Source organism: Uranotaenia lowii, chromosome 2, assembly GCF_029784155.1.
Source record: "Uranotaenia lowii strain MFRU-FL chromosome 2, ASM2978415v1, whole genome shotgun sequence".
NCBI classification, from domain to species: domain Eukaryota; kingdom Metazoa; phylum Arthropoda; class Insecta; order Diptera; family Culicidae; genus Uranotaenia; species Uranotaenia lowii.
Genome location: NC_073692.1, coordinates 2736556 through 2758020, shown reverse-complemented (window position 1 = coordinate 2758020; position 21465 = coordinate 2736556). Strand labels below are relative to the sequence as shown.

Below are 21465 nucleotides of genomic sequence, written 5' to 3'. Positions count from 1 at the left end.
CAAAAATGACAAAAATGACAAAAATGACAAAAATGACAAAAATGACAAAAATGACAAAAATGACAAAAATGACAAAATTACAAAAATTACAAAAATTACAAAAATTACAAAAATTACAAAAATTACAAAAATTACAAAAATTACAAAAATTACAAAAATTACAAAATTACAAAAATGACAAAAATGACAAAAATGACAAAAATGACAAAAATGACAAAAATGACAAAAATGACAAAAATGACAAAAATGACAAAAATGACAAAAATGACAAAAATGACAAAAATGACAAAAATGACAAAAATGACAAAAATGACAAAAATGACAAAAATGACAAAAATGACAAAAATGACAAAAATGACAAAAATGACAAAAATGACAAAAATGACAAAAATGACAAAAATGACAAAAATGACAAAAATGACAAAAATGACAAAAATGACAAAAATGACAAAAATGACAAAAATGACAAAAATGACAAAAATGACAAAAATGACAAAAATGACAAAAATGACAAAAATGACAAAAATGACAAAAATGACAAAAATGACAAAAATGACAAAAATGACAAAAATGACAAAAATGACAAAAATGACAAAAATGACAAAAATGACAAAAATGACAAAAATGACAAAAATGACAAAAATGACAAAAATGACAAAAATGACAAAAATGACAAAAATGACAAAAATGACAAAAATGACAAAAATGACAAAAATGACAAAAATGACAAAAATGACAAAAATGACAAAAATGACAAAAATGACAAAAATGACAAAAATGACAAAAATGACAAAAATGACAAAAATGACAAAAATGACAAAAATGACAAAAATGACAAAAATGACAAAAATGACAAAAATGACAAAAATGACAAAAATGACAAAAATGACAAAAATGACAAAAATGACAAAAATGACAAAAATGACAAAAATGACAAAAATGACAAAAATGACAAAAATGACAAAAATGACAAAAATGACAAAAATGACAAAAATGACAAAAATGACAAAAATGACAAAAATGACAAAAATGACAAAAATGACACATATGACAAAATGACAAAAATGACAAAAATGACAAATGAAAAAAATGACACATATGACAAAATGACAAAAATGACAAAAATGACAAATGAAAAAAATTTAAAAAAAATCAAAAATGTTGTTTTTTACGACAAAGAGGACATAATTGTAGTAGGTACCCATATTTAACGACGATGTTATTCAAGCAAGCCTCGTTTTATGATTGCAGCTTCAACTTGTGCTGAAAATGAAATCCTGTTTTGGCAACGTTAAATGTGCTTTCAGTTTATGCTTTATTTCTATTTTATTATTTAGAGACACCTTTTTTTGAATTCAAATCTTTGGAAATTTGTTTTATTCATTCGATAATAACTTTATCGTTCTTATGAAAGTATTAAAAGTATTCTGCAATGGTTTATCAGTAGTCATTATGTTATGTGCATGGTTTTTTTTCTATTATACAGGTCGTTTTGATATTTGATGACCAACAAATCCCTACTTTTGCACGATTTTATAATCTTTATATAGTTTGCTCAACTTAACCATTTTTTGCAGATATCAATACCAACATAGAAAAGAAGGTTTGTTGCCTCATACACCGGAAACATTAACATTATCTCCAAATAAAATCAAAGCTCATCATCCAAAATGCCCAAAGCTCCTATCAATAACAAGCAAAAACACGCTCAAAAATAATCTCGACATCTCCTCACCGCTACCAAAATCAGCCAAATCAGCGCATATGAACAGCGATAAAAATCTTTCTTCGCCTGATATATCGGAGATGATTTCCATAGAGAACGTGAGAAACAATTCTTTAAACAATTGTACTAACTTTTATGTAGAAAAACCTTTACTACTGAAAGTTCCCAACAACGGCAATGTAAGTATTATATTTCAAATGTTGATTATACTGGTTTGCTAGTCGTAAAAAGCCGCTGTAGCGCCAACTTAAATCTATATTTTTAAGGAATTTGAAAAATCCAAGTGCTCTCGAGTTTTGGTTCTGTTTCATTGATAACGACGATCAAAAACAGATAGAAAGAGTTTCTATATGGGAAGACTTTAGTTATTTGCTAACAATAACCACGATCAAAAGTCCGGTGAATCATTTAACGTTTTTGAAAATCCACTATCCTTTGGGTTATACTATGCATGAAATTTTAATCAGAATGATGAATAACTTTTTTGAGACCTATATTGACCCATATTTGTCCTTTTCAAAAAAAATAATTCGAGTAATTTTATTTAGATTTGCGATTATAAAAGATGCAAAGCATACTGATAGTGTTAGAAATTGGTTAATCAAAGTAGGCTGAAAAACCACCCATAGTCCCATAGCCACCTCAAGTAACAATAGCCACCTCAAAGTAACTATAGTAGGGATGAATCATCCCAGAGGATGAAAATCCCGTACAAAAAAAAAGTAACCATAGCTACCGCTATGGTTATCATAGAAATCTTCGTAGTAGCCTGTGTGTTTACTGTTTATTGAAGCAAAGCGCTCTCTTCTTGACGAACCAGCGACCCTAGCAGAGGTGTTAGCTAGAATAAAACAGATAGTTTATCTACTGATTTTAGAATGTCGTATTAATTTATTTTAAATACCTGTCTTGGACGAAAATCCCTCAAAAAAATTGTTACAGTGTTTTCAAATACTTCACGGCCCTCTTAAAATTTAAGAAAATAAAGAAATCACTTCCTGTATTGAGCTTTCGGAAGATGAAAAGTTTCGAAAAGTACTTATTCATCCTGGAATAAAGTTAATAAACCAAACATTAAAAGAAGACCTTCTTGTAACATTATGCACTTTTTATTCAAAATTTAGAGCTGTTCGGTCAATGAAGTAACGTATTCATCCAAGGAAGCACAAGTTTGTAGATAATATTCTGAGTAATCAAAGGAAAAACTGTCATCTCCACTCACTCCAAAAAAGCGGGGCAAGTGAAGATTCTAGTATTCCATAACAATTTACGCTATAAAATTTCTTGCTTTGCATCTATCAGCTAATCTCTTAAGTATTAAAAAACATGTTTTGCATCACATTGAACGTAATATTGATCTACATCAGATTGTTTTAAAATCATTTTTCAAAGTTGAACTATACGAAAACCCGTCCCTACTTATTCCGGTTTACCTTACTTGAATTGAATAACTAGCTTTTAAACAGATTGAAAGGTGCCGCATTAATTAGACATTCGCTGTAATCAGAGCAATTAACACATTCAGTTTTTTGTTTTTTTTTTACAGATTCAAACTTCTCCGCACACCATGAGCCCAGTTTCGTCAGGTAGAAAAAAATCATCTATTTTAGTGAATAAGTATGTTGTACTTCATGAACCTCCCATTATTCTAGAACCCACGTCGGATAAAAACGTATATTGCTTAGAAAAAATGACACAAACTAGTGAAGGCGGAATTTGGCAGGTAATAAAAATGTCACTATTTTCCCGTGTGTTTGGATAACGTTCAACTATCAAGCCTACCCAATTGATAGTTATAAACCCTTTCAACTTCAATGTTTTTCTTTAATTAAGTTTGGTTCAGATTAACAAAATACACATAAATATGAATCAAATCGGGTGCTTAAAGTGCCGCATTTGTCGGAAATATTACAAAAATTAATCAAAAAATTGCCCCGATTCACCTCAATTTACAGTACTTTAGAAGCACATTAGCCTTTTCATAGACAATTTATTTCATTTAGTTAGATGATAACAACTTTGGTTTTTCGTCTTGTAGGGGGGATTGTTCCTAAATGTGCATATTGGGTAATATGCGCATTAGGGTGTCCCAAAATTGCATAACTTCTGGGAATCTGGGGGCTCACCCTCCAAATGGTAGATTAGGATGTGCAGAACAAACTTTTGTATGGGGTCGACTAAAAAAATCATGTTTAGAGGTTCCGCAAGCGCGATCTTTAAAAAAAAGTCTACTTTCAAAAGATTTGATTTTAAATAAATTCTGGGTCCAAAAATTTTCATAAAATTTATATATTTTATATTTTTTTAATTTTGTTTGAGTTAAAAACTACACGTGAAAAATACAAAATGAACCGAATTTGTATCAAAATGTAAAACTAAACTATTTTCAAGAAAAAAAATTTTTTTGGTCCACAAATTTTGAATTCAACTGACCAAAATGTGTACCAAGCGTAAAATATTTTTGATACTAATGCCATCAAAAGATTCGGATTTTTGTGCACTTAAACTTTGCTGAACAAAACATGTAGTTTGTATCAACGTGTGATCAGCTATTCACGATTTAATGCTTAACAAAAATCACAATTTAGGATATTTCTTATTTAATTTATCAAATTTGTCTTAATAAATACCTACTTTAAAATCAAAATACTCGCAAAAATAGACTTTGATGGTTTAAAGGAGTCATCAGAAGGCCATATGCCGAATTTGAGCAGAATCGTACAACAGGAAGGGGTTGCACTGAATCTCAAGTGTGAAAGGGATTCTGAGACATAGTGTTCTAAAGAAGCATAAAAAACTGGTTTTTCATCATACATTTTTGTCTTTACCAATCGATTGCTTGATTATGTAAGTTTTATTAAAATTGCAATTAAGACTAACATTTCACCTGAAGACTGCAACTCGATTGGACTTAAAACAAAAAAGTTATGGCTGTTCAAAGATTGTATTTTGGTTACAAATTGTCCTGTAAAACGCAATGAGTAAAAAGTACTCATTGTGTGTTAAACGACAATTTGTAAACAAAAATACAATCTTGGAACAGCCATAACTTTTTTGTTTTAAGTCCAATCAAGTTGCAGTCTTCAGGTGAAATGTTTGTCTTAATTGCAATTTTAATAAAACCTTCATAATCAAGCAATCGATTGGTAAAGACAAAAATGTATGATGAAAAACCAGTTTTTTATGCTTCTTTAGAACACTATGTCTCAGAATCCCTTTCACACTTGAGATTCAGTGCAACCCCTTCCTGTTGTCCGATTCTGCTCAAATTCGGCATATGGCCTTCTGATGACTCTTTTAAACCATCAAAATCTTTTTTTGCAAGTATTTTGATTTTAAAGTAGGTATTTATTAAGACAAATTTGATAAGTTAAAAAAAAATATCCTAAATTGTGATTTTTGTTAAGCATTAAATCGTGAATAGCTGTTCACACATTAATACAAACTACATGTTTTCTTCAGCAAAGTTTAAGTGCACGAAAATCCGAATCTTTTGATGGCATTGGTATCAAAAATATTTTACGCTTGGTACACATTTTGGTCAGTTAAATTCAAAATTTTTGGACCAAAAAATTTTTTTCTTGAAAATAGCTTGCTAGTTTTACAGTTTGATACAAATTCGGTTCAATTTGTATTTTTCATGTGTAGTTTTTAACTCAAACAAAATTAAAAAAATATAAAATATATAAATTTTATGAAAATTTTTGGACCCAGAATTTATTTAAAATCAAATCTTTTGAAAGTGGACTTTTTTAAAGATCGTGCTTGCGGAACCTCTAAACATGATTTTTTTTAGTCGGCCCCATACAAAAGTTTGTTCTGCACATCCTAATCTACCATTTGGAGGGTGAGCCCCCAGATTCCCAGAAGTTATGCAGTTTTGGGACACCCTAATGCGCATACAGCCGATTGACGAAATGGCTGATAGATCAATCCTATATCTAATTAATGCAGTTTGAGGGTAATACGCTTTTGACACATGGCATGAAAAAAATTTAATTGTTATATAAAGTTGAAAAAAAATTTAAACCAGATTTTGTCAGTTTTGTTAAAATATATTGAACTTTAATAACCGTGTATACAGAGTCTGTAAACAAGAATATTTATTTTTTTTTTTTTGTTTCGATTATAGTCGTTTTACCATCTTTATGGCATTCGCGACTTTATCAACGTTACAGTTGACGGATCGTTATTGAAAAACTTATCCGGTACAACTGTGTTCGATATTTACTCTTGGGCTCGATCTCACGGACATCGGCTCAGGAGACAACAGACTTGACAACTGAGCTATATCACAAGCCACAAGAATATTTATGGTTTTTCTTTTTTATTCATCTGAAAATCTGAAATTCAACAAATTGAAAATTTTAGCAAAGAAATAATAGATAAGGCTTATAAATTTTCAACTTTTTATCATTGAAGAATTAAGTATACGCTCTAATTACAATCTTACAGTGAAAATAGAAGAGCTAAATATTGATTTGATAAAAATATGATATGAACAAAATATTAACAAGAAATATGGCCATATGGCAACCCTAACTATATTTCATGCAACAGAACTAGTGATATCGAAAAATTCGCCAAAATTTCAACCTTGACGTATGCTAAACATCATTTTCTACTATTTTTAATTATTTTATATCAAAATATTACAAGCGCATTCAGCCCGCCCGGTTTCGGAAATTGGCTATTTTAACTACTTTTAATATAAAATTATTTCATAAAACTGTAAAAGATTTTAACAGAAAAATTGCTCTAAATTGTTCACAAAGTTTTGAGACTCCTATCTATTGGAATATAGAAGAAAATGAGTATGTTTCTTAATATGCGCATTTAGCCCGCCTTTCCCCTATAATCGATGCGTTGTCTGTACGAAGGCGCTTGCTTTATCAGATTCTGTTCTTCTAGCTAAAACCTTTCATATTGACAATTTAGTTAATTAGCCCGGTAGGGTGGCTCTACATAAATACAAATTTGTTCCAGAACCAAACATAATCAACAAAATTATTATTTTATAGATAAGATATGCTTAGTTTGATGAGATTTTCGTTCAATAAGAAATTTTTTTAAATCTTATCTTAAGTATGTTATCTTATTTCGATAGCTGCGGAAATCTTATTTAATTTTAATCTAAGTTGGCATTTCGGCAAATTTATAGAAATTAAGTAGAATTGGTGCCCGGTCGGACGCAACCTCATGTGTTCGACCCATCTGAGTTGGTTGTGGGTAGCAATGTGACTTCTTCGTCACTTGCTACAAACAACCAGCTGTTACTGGGCAAAGAATCACTCAGGTAGTATAATGCTGTCGATAAAAACAATGCCCTAGCTCACATCTTCAAACATCTATCCGTTTCTTCTACCCAAAGCGCTCTAGCTTTGATCTGCCCACCTAGTAGTTTCATCTTCTTTCACTAAATCTACTTAATTTCTATAAATTTGCCGAAATGCTAATTTAGATTAAAATTAAATAAAAAAATAACAATAATCATTCTTAGGAAACAAAATGTTACCTATGCATTGATTGATTGATCAGATCAGTTTGACATTTGAACGTGTTTTTTATTTATTTTTAATTTTCAATACAGCACGGGTAATTGATTTGAGGTGTCAAATTTTAGGACAGGAGTCGGAAAAAGGGGTTGTCCATGTACATTGTTCACTGTTTTTGAGATATTGTAGTGATTATGCACCGTATTGTAATAAAATTTTCACATGGGAGTTTTATAGCACATGTAAGGCTGGAACAAATATTTAGTTCATGCAATATTTATGGTTTTTCTTTTTTATTCATCTGAAAATCTGAAATTCAACAAATTGAAAATTTTAGCAAAGAAATAATAGATAAGGCTTATAAATTTTCAACTTTTTATCATTGAAGCATTAAGTATACGCTCTAATTACAATCTTACAGTGAAAATAGAAGAGCTAAATATTGATTTGATAAAAATATGATATGAACAAAATATTACCAAGAAATATGGCTATATGGCAACCCTAACTATATTTCATGCAACAGAACTAGTGATATCGAAAAATTCGCCAAAATTTCAACCTTGACGTATGCTAAACATCATTTTCTACTATTTTTAATTATTTTATATCAAAATATTACAAGCGCATTTAGCCCGCCTGGTTTCGGAAATTGGCTATTTTAACTACTTTTAATATAAAATTATTTCACAAAACTGTAAAAGATTTTAACAGAAAAATTGCTCTAAATTGTTCACAAAGTTTTGAGACTCCTATCTATTGGAATATAGAAGAAAATGAGTATGTTTCTTAATATGCGCATTTAGCCCGCCTTTCCCCTATAATCGATGCGTTGTCTGTACGAAGGCACTTGCTTTATCAGATTCTGTTCTTCTAGCTAAAACCTTTCATATTGACAATTTAGTTAATTAGCCCGGTAGGGTGGCTCTACATAAATACAAATTTGTTCCAGAACCAAACATAATCAACAAAATTATTATTTTATAGATAAGATATGCTTAGTTTGATGAGATTTTCGTTCAATAAGAAATTTTTTTAAATCTTATCTTAAGTATGTTATCTTATTTCGATAGCTGCGGAAATCTTATTTTATTTTAATCTAAGTTGGCATTTCGGCAAATTTATAGAAATTAAGTAGAATTAGTGCCCGGTCGGACGCAACCTCATGTGTTCGACCCATCTGAGTTGGTTGTGGGTAGCAATGTGACTTCTTCGTCACTTGCTACAAACAACCAGCTGTTACTGGGCAAAGAATCACTCAGGTAGTATAATGCTGTCGATAAAAACAATGCCCTAGCTCAGGGGTGAGCAACCCGCGGCCCGCGGGCCGCATGCGGCCCTCGAGACATGTTTGTGCGGCCCGCGAAGCTTATCTCAAATTAAATTTATTTCACGATTTTTTTCTATGATAGGTTGTTAATGATCAGAAAATAGCAGTCCCTACTAAACCAAAAACATGAAATATCAATAAGTTGATATGCATGTCGCTTGTTTACAGTTACAATTTCCCATAATCATCAAGATTTTTGACTTTTTTGTATGATTTAAGCTTTTTATTGTTTTTTTTTATTTATTGGAAAAACGTTATATAGGAGGTAGTTAAGACTTGATATTTCGTTTCAAGCAATGATAAAATTGTATGATGAAGTGAAATATTTTTGTTCTTGATTAATGACCGAGCTGAAAAAAAAAACTGATTTTCAATCAATTTAATACCCTTTTTTTCAATCAAGGACTCCGATATTGTCAAGATATTTTTGTTTCACGGATAACGCTTTCAAAAATTGGATTCTAAATTGTATAGAAATTAAAAAAAAAAATAAGATTACAACTTCTTCTAACCTCATTAAAGAATGTTATTGAATATTGAATATTGAAGATTTTAATTTTTTCAGCAAGTTTGTTGAAGACTGCGAATTTCTCAGAATCCAAAATTACTCGTGGTTTTTTTAAGTTGATAAGGGTGGAACTAATTTCAAATCCTTCTTTTGCCACTCGGAGTTGGAACATCACTAGGAGGGGAAAATAAATAAATAATGCGAAAAACAAATAAATTTGAAAAAAATGCACGAAAAATTTTATGCAACTAAATTGCAAACAATATCATTGCACAAAACCTATAAATCAAGTGATTTTTTATCGAACAATTCAATAAAATCAAGAAAACAAAAGGTGATAAAACTTCCATCTTCCACAATCTGTTTTCTGCTCTTGTAATCTTTCGAATATTTGAAAAAAATTTCAAAATTTTCATAAAATACATCAAATTCTATTAATTCCCCCCTTCGGGTTTTTTAAAAATTTCGAAAGGGAGGTGACAAAAGAAGAAATTTATATTTGTTCTGGTCTAATTGGGTCAATAAGTATTTGTATTTAACAGTTTTGTCAAAAAAATAAAGGACATGAATTGAAAAACTATTTTTTAAAGTTACAGTAGTTTCTCGATTTTATCACTATTCGATTTTATCAATACTCGCCAAATTCACGCTCGATTTTATCACGGTTATTGTTTCGATTTTATCACGATTTTGAAGAAATCATTCAGAAACCATTACCAGGTCCTTAATTTTCATTCAAAACCATAGAGCGTCTTTGTTTATGATATTTTTTATGGTTTATGTTATAGTATATAGGTATCCAATAATATGAAAATGCCATTGAACTGCTTATTTTATCTGTATAGTGTTTAAAATCGTCATTTGGATTTTTAAAACGCTTGTAATAATCGACACAAGTATTTTAACGACACGCTGATGCTAGTGTTGTTACTTGGGTTGGTTAGTCGCTTTAAAAAACTTAACTTTTTTGGTTATGCGAATCTTATAAAAATGTGGGTGAATTTAAGCGTTTTTGAAGAGAGATAAGTGTCTTTGATTTCTTTGTTAAACTTGTTTATTTTAGTGGGTGGCGTGCGTAATCCTTATTGGATAGCCTTTAGAATTGTCTGAATGGATAATTTTGGAAGAATAAAATGAAATTCTGCTAGCTTTGTCTGAAAATATGACTAAGATTGAAAAAGTCTAAGTTGAGCAAATTTTAAAATGTTTTTCGAATAAATATACTTTTTAGTTTATCAAAGGTGTTAAGATTAAAATATTGAAATTTGAAATAAGCAGAAACAAATTTTTTGATGCTAATTTTTTTGAACTTTTTTTCAAAATCGAAGTAAGAGATAACGACTGTTAAATTTCCATCAAAACAAAATAATTCACTTTAATTAGATGTAGACTATCACATGGATATACAACATGGTTTTATTTCAAGAAAAAGCCTAAAAATTTGCTTTCGAGAAGAATAATTAGAACTGAAAACGATCCTTTTTGTTTAGTAATCTTTGATAATTACCCCTTATGATCGAAATTTATTGATAGAAAACATTTCCACTACTGAAAATATTATAAATTATTGATTAAAGACAGTTAAAATACTTTTTTCTACTTACAATTTTTAGTTTCGCCAAATTCACGGTTTCGCCATATTCACGGTGAAATTTTTTTTGACCGTGATAAAATCGAAAAACTACTGTATCTCAAAAACTAGAGCTAACAAAAAAACTAATTGAAAACATATTTGGATTCAGCGCTCCTGAATAAGTCAAAATCAGTTCTGAGATTCTTTGCACCTCGGAAAAATGTAAATTTTGTTAACTTGTGTTATGTGTGATGCTATTTTCAGAAATTTCATAGGCAAATCATGCAAAACATTTATTAAAAGGCGTCATTCAACTTAAAAATTAAACATCCATATTATCAAGGTCATAATATTTTCATGATTCAGCTGTAGAAAGCCTATCCCAGAGATATCCAAATTTAATTTAAAATTGATGAAATCTGTAAATATTTTCTAGAATCAAAAATGTAAACTGTAACATGGACAATTCTGGTTAAATTTTGTTTTTCAATAATTTTGAAAATTTGCTCAACATCTCATTTCAATTATTTCACACAAAACATCAAATCAAAAAAATCACCGTTTATTGAAAACAAATTGAGGCTTCATGACCAAATTTAAATGAGATGTGATAAAAAATTTTCGATGGGCACAAAAAAAAAATCGATATGGTTAAGCTCCATGAAAATTTTTAATTGTAGTGATCACGAAAAAACCATCGCATCGGTTCAAACAAAAAAGGGTTTTTCTCAGAAAACGGTTCAAATTTTTTAAAGAAGCATAGAAAGACCTACAACATTTTTCGATTTTAATGAATAAAAGGAAAGCAAATGATGTTTCCTTTTTGAAAAAAAAAGAATATTCGCTAAACATTTCAAATCCCTCAAAACATTCAAATTATTCGAAAATTATCAAGATTCATTGATGAACCTATTAAATTTCAGCTGGTTAAATCAGATTTAATTTTTAAAAATGTTTATGCAAGCATATGAATACGTCTTTTATCCTTTTTAATTTTTTGTATAAAATTTGTCGTTATAAAGAATAACGTAAAGCTCAGCAAACTATTACTAAAATTTTTATTTTGATGCGGCCCGCCAAAAGAATTTTAAATAAAAAGTGGCCCGTTGTTTCAAAAGGTTGCTCACCCCTGCCCTAGCTCACATCTTCAAACATCTATCCGTTTCTTCTACCCAAAGCGCTCTAGCTTTGATCTGCCCACCTAGTAGTTTCATCTTCTTTCACTAAATCTACTTAATTTCTATAAATTTGCCGAAATGCTAATTTAGATTAAAATTAAATAAAAAAATAACAATAATCATTCTTAGGAAACAAAATGTTACCTATGCATTGATTGATTGATCAGATCAGTTTGACATTTGAACGTGTTTTTTATTTATTTTTAATTTTCAATACAGCACGGGTAATTGATTTGAGGTGTCAAATTTTAGGACAGGAGTCGGAAAAAGGGGTTGTCCATGTACATTGTTCACTGTTTTTGAGATATTGTAGTGATTATGCACCGTATTGTAATAAAATTTTCACATGGGAGTTTTATAGCACATGTAAGGCTGGAACAAATATTTAGTTCTACTTTTGTCATCACTCCCCCCCCCCCTCCTTTTCGAAATTTCCGAAAAACTCGAAGGCGGGAATAAATAAAGTTTTAAGTATTTTATGTAAATTTCGAAAAAAAATTCAAATATCCGAAAGATCGCAAGACTAAGAAACAAATTTTGGAAGATGGGATATTTCACCTTATGCATTCGTAGTTTTATTGAATTTTTCGAAAAAAAATTACTTGATTTATATGTTTTGTGCAATGGTATAGTATGCAATTTTGTTGCATACAAGCTTTCGTGCAATATATTCCTATTTATTTGTTTTTCGCATTATTTTTTATTGTCACACCCCCCCCCCCCCCCCCTCCCAAGGGTTCGGAAAAGGAATCATATATGATATATATATATATTAATTGTTCAATGTCGCAGCGGATCGGGCGAAAGCTCATAATCGAGAGTTTTACAGGACGAGGAATCGATTCCCGACTTTATATTAGACAACAGAAAATGGGTCGCCCAAATTAATTTTTAAATGTTTTTGCAATAATTGCTTTTCTATGCATGGGATCGAAACCAGAATTCTTACACAGGAGTTTTACAAAACGGACAATCGATTTCTGGATTCAAGTTTTTAATCAGACGACAAAAATACGGACGTCCATATTATCTTTTTTATTGTTTATGCATAATTGTGAAAAACCATACGCAGGAGTTTTGTAAGACGAATTTTGCATCAGGCGAAAGAAAAAGGAGTAGTTCATATTGACTTTTCAATGTTTTTGCAATAATTTCGTTATTATGCACCCTAATAAGACGAAAATTCTTACACGAGTGCTCTTATTCGACAATCAATCATTTACATATTTTGAATTTCAGTTTGATAGACATACAAAAGGGTCGTTCATAAATACTGTTTTATATTTTAAGCAATATTGTCATGAAAATTCAACCCAGTTTCCATTCCAACACAAACTTCGTATTACGTGTTCAAAGTTAGAAACGAAGTTCTTGATGGATCAACTAGTCCGCTTCTTAAAGTGCGTGTTTCATGTTCAATCATTCGAAAAGTTTCTATAATAACTCCAAAAAAATTGTCATGCATATAACGTCGCGGAAATCAAAATAAAATGCATTGTTGAAAAAACACATTAGGTATAAGGTTGGAGGTACTTACTTACTTACTTACTTACTTACTTAATGATCCCGCGCCGATCCTCCGGTGCATAGGGCCGAGGTAAAAGACCTCCACTGTTGACGATCCGGAGCCAGCGTCTTCACCTGGTCCCGGTCAAGATTCTCGTCGACAGTTCGGATTTCAGCGGCTAGGCTTCGCCGCCACGAGTTTCTGGGCCTGCCTCTTCTTCGATGACCTTCTGGATTCCAATCTAGCGCCTCTCTGCAAATCTCGTTTTCATCTTTTCGCAGCGTGTGCCCAATCCATCTCCACTTACGTTCCCAAATCTCGATTTCCAGCGCCCTTTGATGACACCGGCGATGTAGTTCCTCATTCGAGATCCAGTTGCCAGGCCACCAAGCGCGGATGATATTCAGCAGGCAGCGGTTTACAAATACTTGCAGTTTTCGCGTCGTCACCGCATATGTGCACCAAGTTTCGCACCCGTACAGCAATACGGATTTGACGTTTGAGTTGAAGATTCGGATTTTTGTTCGTAGAGAGATCTGGCGTGACCGCCAGATGTTTCGGAGACTCGCAAACGCAAATCGGGCCTTTCTAATCCGGGTTTCGATGTCTTTCCTGGTACCACCATCAGGCGTTATCTGGCTACCAAGATACTGGAAGCACTCCACTTTCTAAACTTGTTGCCCAGCTACCATGAAACTGGAGGGATTTCCTGTGTTGATCTCCATTGACTTGGTCTTTCCGACATTGACTTTGAGACCTGCTGCCTTGGAACTTTCGGTGAGGTCGTCGAGTTTGCTCTGGATATCCGGTTGGGTTTGGGCGAGCAAAACAATATCATCAGCCAAGTCAAGGTCGTTCAGATGCTCCATCGTTGAAGGATTCCACGGCAATCCTCGGTTCGGTGCACAGTTGATCGATCCAGTCAGAATCTCATCCATTACGATTAGAAAAAGTAGCGGTGATAAAATACATCCTTGTCTCACTCCAGCAGTTACCGGGTTGGTTGGAGGTACACGGAAAAAAATTGTGGGGGTATTTCAAAGATGTTGTCATGATAATTTTACCATTTCTGTTTACCATTTCTGTGTTTGGCTGGTAAACGGTGGATAATGTGCAACACGAGACCCCATAGTGGTCATATCACCTCTTATTCACAACTCCTATCTCTACCTCCCCGTGGTACCGGCTGGGATGCGAGTAACCTAAGCGGAGATCGGGTACCCAACCCCGGTGGATGCTTTGGTCGCATGCAGACTGAGAAGGTGGCCGCACGCGTCTGTTCCCCAGGTCAGGGGCGGCGTGCAACAACAACCGAGCGTCTGTTCTCCAGGTGAAGTGAATGGATGTCGGATGAAACCTGGAGGATGATCGATGATCGGAGAAAGGCGAAAGTCGGAATAGAGCAGGCATGTACCGGGTCAGCCAAAGCAGCCGCCCGCTTACGATATGCGGAGCTGGAAAAGGCAGTTAAACGAGCTTGTAGACGAGACAAGAGAGCCTGGACAAACTCCCTAGCCGAAGAGGGAGAAAGAGCCGCCGCCATTGGAGATATCCTATTATTATATGATACTAGCTGACCCGGTGTGCTTTGCTACACTTTTCAAAATCAAATGATATTTTCAAAAATTATTCAAATTTTTATTGTTTTATTGGCATTACTTTAAATCAAATTTTAACATAACCGCTATAAAATGAGAGCTGCAGCTGGAGTTTCGAATTGCAACACAAAGATTACTCAAACGAATATTCTAAATCTTGATCTATAAATTTGTGTTAAAAATCTGATAATTTGAAGCTGTCTAGACGGTCTCAAATTAATCGTACGCAAACAATCTAACTTATAAAATATGGTTGTATTTTCTTGATATGTTCTGGATTTATGCTGAAAAACTGATAAGAGAGACCCTTCCCTGTCCTTACCTTCACCCCCTGCTGAATGGAGGTCGCGATTTTTAAAAATCATACCTAATTTTTTCGTTCCCAAAAATCCTCTTATATCAAATATAGTTCCATTGGTTGATATGTTTTTAAGCTTTACAACAAAATTTATATGGACCCTCCTCCTTTCTTCCCCTATCTACACTGCAAAGCGTAAGGATCTATTACTATCATAGAAAGATATCTCGTAACCAAGTACCTTTCTATGCCATATTTGTTTCCGTTTGTTGACTTCGTTAGCATAAATTGAGAACTTATGCTAACACTATTGTATTGGAATCACCTCCCTCCTCCTATGTTCCTACTCACTGAAAGGAACATGGTGTGTCAGATAATCATAGAATCATACCAAAATGATTTTCCATGTTAAGTTTTGTCCATTTCTCGGATTTTGTAAAAAAGAAAGTTAAATGTAGGTCTCCTCTTCCCTTCCTATATTCCCAATTCTATCATCCTACTGCAAGAAAGGAATTGTTTCACAAAGAAAAAGTATTTTTCGTACTCAATTACTTTTTGATGCCAAATTTGGTTTCATTTGCTTGATAAATTCTCGAGTTAAGCAAAAAAAATGATATGGAAGCCCTCTTTCCCTCTTAATATCTTTCCACTGAAAAAAGGTGGGGCTTCAATTTATGATAGAAACATTTCTCGAATCCAAATACCCTCATATGCCAAATATGGTTCAATTTGCTCGACCAACTCTCCAGTTATACTGAAAATTGTAAGGGAGACCTATCCTCCCTCTTTTCATCCACCTTTTTGAAGGAGTGAGGGATACCATATATACATAGAAGCATTTCTCGTACCCAAATATCGTTCCATGCCAAATTTGGTTCCATTTGCTGTTGTAGTTTTTGAGTTATGATGTAAAAATTGTATGAAACTCCCCTACCTCTTTCCTTTCTCCCCGCAGGAAGAAGGAAGGGTTCTCAAACAATCATTAGAACATGTCACGTTCTCAAATACCCGTCCATGCCAAATTTGGTTCCATTTGCTTAATTAGTTTTTGAGTTGTGTAAAAAATTATAAAAGAGGGCCCCTCCCCCCTTTATTTCTCCCTACTGGAAAGAGGGATGGGTCTCAAATAATCATTGAAATATTTTTCGTATCCCAATACCTTCCCGTGCTAAGTTTGGTTCCAATATCTTGATTAGTTTTCGAGTTATATGAAAAATTGTAAGGTAGCCCCCCTCCCCCCTTCCTATCACCCCACTGAGAGGAGAGAGGGGTACCTAATATTCATAGGAATATTCTTCGAACCCAAATACCACCCCATGCCAATTTTGATACCATTTGCTTGATGGTTGGTCGAGTTATGCAAAAAATTGTCTTTTATTTGAGAGGCCCCTCCCTCCCTTATTGAGAGAGGGAGGGGTCTCTAACTATAATAGGAACCTTCGCAGGCCTCGAATACTCCCACCTGTCAAGTTTCACGCAAATCGGTTCAGTAGTTTCCGAGTCTATAGGGAACAGACAGACAGACAGACAGACAGACAGACAGACAGAAATTCATTTTTATATATATAGATTTCTCGCCGCCTTAGTGGTGCAAGGACTAATGCAAGAATGCCGCTGAAAAACCGAGCAGGTCAGCTGCTGACAGATCGAACAGATCAGCTCAAGCGTTGGACTGAGCATTTTGATCAACTTTTCCGAGTTACAAATAGCAATGGCCAACAGAACCCGCAGCTCGAGGCGCCCACAGTAAGTCGCATTAATGGCATCAACTCGGAAGCGCCCTCGCTGGCTGAAATAGAAGCGGCAATCAAGGACATGAAATCCAACAAAGCGCCTGGAATCGATTGCATTCCTGCTGAAATGCTCAAAGCCGACCCTGCCCTGTCAGCACAAATGTTGCACCGTCTTTTCGCTGACATTTGGGATACTGCAACATTCCCGGCCGACTGGATGCAGGGTATCCTCGTAAAGGTCCCAAAGAAAGGAGACCTAACAGAGTGCGGTAACTGGCGTGGCATAACTTTGATCTGTACAACCCTCAAAGTACTCTGCAAAGTGATCCTGAACAGGATCCAGGAGAAAATCGACGCTACACTCCGACGGCAACAAGCTGGATTCCGATCCGGACGATCATGTGTGGACCACATCACAACGCTACGAATAATACTGGAACAAATCAACGAATTCCAGGACTCTCTTCTGCTGGTGTTCGTTGATTTCGAAAAAGCATTTGACCGACTAAACCACGAAAACATCTGGGCTGCTCTTAGACGACGAGGGGTCCCAGAGAAACTAGTCCATCTCATCGAAGCACAGTACGAGGCATTTTCGTGCAAGGTCTTGCACGACGGTGTCTTGTCCGAACCAATCGCGGTAACTGCTGGAGTGAGACAAGGATGTATTTTGTCACCGCTGCTTTTTCTCATCGTAATGGATGAGATCTTGACTGGATCGATTGACTGTAGACCAAACCGAGGATTGCCGTGGAATCCTTCAATAATGGAGCAACTGAACGACCTTGACCTGGCAGACGATATTGTTTTGCTCGCCCAAACACAACAAGACATGCAGAGCAAACTCGACGACCTCACCGAAAGCTCCAAGGCAGCAGGTCTCAAAATCAATGTCGGAAAGACCAAGTCGATGGAAATCAATACAGAAAATCGTTCCAATTTCGTGGTAGCTGGACAACAGGTTGAGACAGTGGAGTGCTTCCAGTATCTTGGTAGCCAGATTACGCCTGATGGTGGTACCAAGAAGGACATCGAAACCCGGATCAGAAAAGCCCGATTTGCGTTTGCGAGTCTCCGAAACATCTGGCGGTCACGCCAGATCTCTCTACGAACTAAGATCCGAATCTTCAACTCGAACGTCAAATCCGTATTGCTGTACGGGTGTGAAACTTGGTGCACATATGCGGTGACGACGCGAAAACTGCAAGTTTTTGTGAATCGCTGCCTGCGGAACATCATCCGCGCTTGGTGGCCTGGCAACTGGATCTCAAACGTTGAACTTCATCGCCGGTGTCATCAAAAGGCGCTAGAAATCGAGATTCGAGAACGTAAGTGGAGATGGATTGGGCACACGCTGCGAAGAGATGAAAACGAGATTTGCAGAGAGGCGCTTGACTGGAATCCAGATGGGCATCGAAGAAGAGGCAGGCCCAAAAGCTCGTGGCGGCGAAGTTTAGCCGCTGAAATCCGCACAGTTGACGAGAACCTTGGCTGGCAGCAAGTGAAGACGCTGGCTCCGGATCGCCAGCAGTGGAGATCTTTTATCTCAGCCCTATGCGCCGGTCAATCGGCGCTGGACCCTTAGATAGATAGATAGATATGTGTTGTAGTATTTTCAACCACGCAAAAAATAACATCAATTTTGTGAAAGTGCGCATGGAACATAATTGCAATCACTATGTACCTGGTAATTTTCAATAACTCTTTTGCCACAGCACGTGGCGTAGAGGATAGCCTTCAAGTCTTCTAAGCCAGCGGGTATGAGATCGAATCCCGGCCACGACATACATAGTACACTTTCTGTGGGTTGGTGTAAGATGCTAGCCATCATATCCTCGAAAGATGTACACTTAGAGTTAAGAAAAAGGACTGTCTTCGAGGAAACATCAAGTTTCATTGAGATCATGTATGTGTTTGTGTTCATTGTGGCACCAAATCATATCAACATGGTACTACATACGCACATGGTACTTTTCAAAACAAAACATATTTCACTCAAAAATATCAGTGTGTGTGATAATTTTACTATGGTAAACGTTCTTGTTGTTTATACTATTTATTGGTCATTAATTATCAAAGCCGTGAATAAACAAAAAAGTTTTGAGCTGCTTTCAAGTTTCATAACTTTCAAAATCTTTCCAGAGCATCAGAAAAACACACTAACATTGACCGACATGTGCCGGAAGTGTGAATTTTAATATTTTTAATAATGTCATATTGCATGCATGCAAATAAACAAACAAACATGCATAATAATTTTACTTTTTAAATCAAGCTCCTTGTGCATACTAATCATTATCATAACACATACGGCGGCACGTTTTCCAAACATACGGGAAAATTGTGCGATATCGATATACTAATTTGTGCAAAACAATTTTTCGTTAAAAGCCACAAACTTCGTCCATATGAAGTTTTTTTTTTAAATCTTCAAGATTATCCAAGGTTAAGTTCTTATAGAAGATTTTCTTGGGCCAGCAATTTAAAAACTGTGTAAAAATTTGCATTTGTATTTAATTTTATACCAATAAAAAAAACCCCATTAGTCACGGATCTTACCGTTATTATGTATGAATGACCCCCCCTCCCCCTTCCTTTCAGGTGGGAGGCTACTCTTTTTTGTTAAACAGCAGATTTTCACTTTTCTAAAATATAAAAAAACGGTTTGATTTTTTCTTAAAATTTTTAAAGCACTACAAAGCTCGTATGAAAACACACAAAATAGATTCAAAAAGTTAAAATCGTCAAAAATGGATTTCCGTCGCTTCGGTATATCACGACAACACGCACTTTATAACACAAGGAATAATAATGTGATTATTATTTACATATATGGTCTGTCAAAAATAAACTAGGTACTTGAACATTTTGTACAGCTATTTCCAAACAAAGACTTCATATGGCTAAGACTTGCCAACGATATACCGTAGTTCTGTAGTGAAAAGTTAATAACTTTTTTATTTAAGGTCGAATCGTCCTACGGTTCAAACGGACTTGTTAAAAAAAACGCCGAGATTCAGTCAACCATTTTTATAGAATTGTTTACGTATGTATGTATGTATGTATGTATGTATGTATGTTTTTTTTTTTAGTTGGTAACCACAGGTGGTAAATCCCGGTTTACGGATTGTATTCCAAGGCACGGCGAGCCACCGCGTCCCCCCAGTTTGCTACTCTGGGTCCATGGGTACAATGGGAAGACTCATGATATACTCCGTGTATACCCCCTACTCCCTAAACTCCACCTGGGGCCGCAGACCTGGTTCCCACCTCGAACTGTTTAGTACACTATGCTTCAATAGTGGGAGGTCTATTCGCGCTAATGCGCTCAAAGGCAATACTCATTAACGAGACCACTTTCAGCAAAACCTCTCATCCTTACGACTCGACGCCTGAACTCTCCTCTAACGACTTGAGAACCGACATCTCCTCGCAATGACTCGAGATTCCCACACAAACCTCTCCTCTTCGCGACTTGAGGCCTGATCTCTCCTCTAACGACTTGAGATCCGACCCCTCCTCGCATCGACTCGAGGTTTACCTCTCCTCTGCACGATTCAAGGCCCGATCTCTCCTCTAACGACTTGAAATCTGACCTCTCCTCGTAATGACTCGAGGTGACCACTTGTACCCCTCCTCTTGTTGGTAAGGGGCCTGATCCCTCCTCTTACGACTCGGGACCCGACCTCTTATCATAAAGACTCAGGGTTGACCACACAAACCTCTCCGCCTGAAGGTTTGAGGCCTGACCTCTCCTCTAACGACTCGAAGCCCGACCTCTTATCTTCAGGGTTCGAAGTTTGCCACCTTGCCCGTCGTGTGCCAGACGGCACTACTCGGATACCCCCCGACACTGGGGTATCCTACAAACGTTCGCGGCGCACCCCTGACCTCCGCTACGCAGAAGATGATGCCTTATCTTTGTAGCATCGATCAGGGGATCGGACGCACACTACTCAGATGCTCCCCGCCGATGGAGTCATCCTACACCGTTCGCGGACTGCCGTTGGTTCCAGCTCCTCTGCAGGGCAGTCATGATCCGGGTGAACCCATCGCTGACCGCATGCCAAGTGTTGGAATCCGCACACATCCTCTGTACAACGTTATCTGCTGTCGTGTCAGGCCCACAGGCGGCAAATATGGAAGTACGTACCGCCGCAAACCTCGGACAGACAAACACCACATGTTCGGGTGTTTCCTCTTCGTCACCACAATCTGGGCAATATGGCGAAGCCACATGTCCAAACCGGTAGTGGTACTTCATGAAGCATCCATGACCAGTCAGGAATTGCGTCATATAGAAGTCCACTTCACCGTGCCTTCTTCCGATCCAGCTCCCGATGTGCGGGATCAGACGATGGGTCCACCTTCCTCTCGTTGAGCTGTCCCACAGCTGCTGCCAGTTGGACATCGAGTCCTCATTGGCGAAATCTCGAACGTTGGGCGTGTCTCTGTTGTCGTAGCAATAGACATCCTCCTCTAGCAAAACCGAGATGGGCATAACACCCGCTACTACACA

The 21465-nt window shown here is 35.6% G+C and overlaps 1 protein-coding gene across 4 annotated transcripts in view; it reads left to right on the top strand.

The window, feature by feature from the left end:
• LOC129749194 (voltage-dependent T-type calcium channel subunit alpha-1G) overlaps positions 1 to 21465 on the top strand; it is a 144633-nt gene that overhangs the window by 70678 nt on the left and 52490 nt on the right. For 2 of the 4 annotated variants that reach the window (XM_055744119.1, XM_055744120.1), the window contains exons 11-13: positions 1578 to 1905; positions 3273 to 3312; positions 3379 to 3449. In XM_055744119.1, coding sequence (XP_055600094.1) covers positions 1578 to 1905; positions 3273 to 3312; positions 3379 to 3449 — 439 coding nt within the window. Of the gene's footprint in view, positions 1 to 1577; positions 1906 to 3272; positions 3450 to 21465 lie in introns of all 4 variants that reach the window. The other 2 variants (XR_008737949.1, XM_055744118.1) reach the window with 1 other exon arrangement.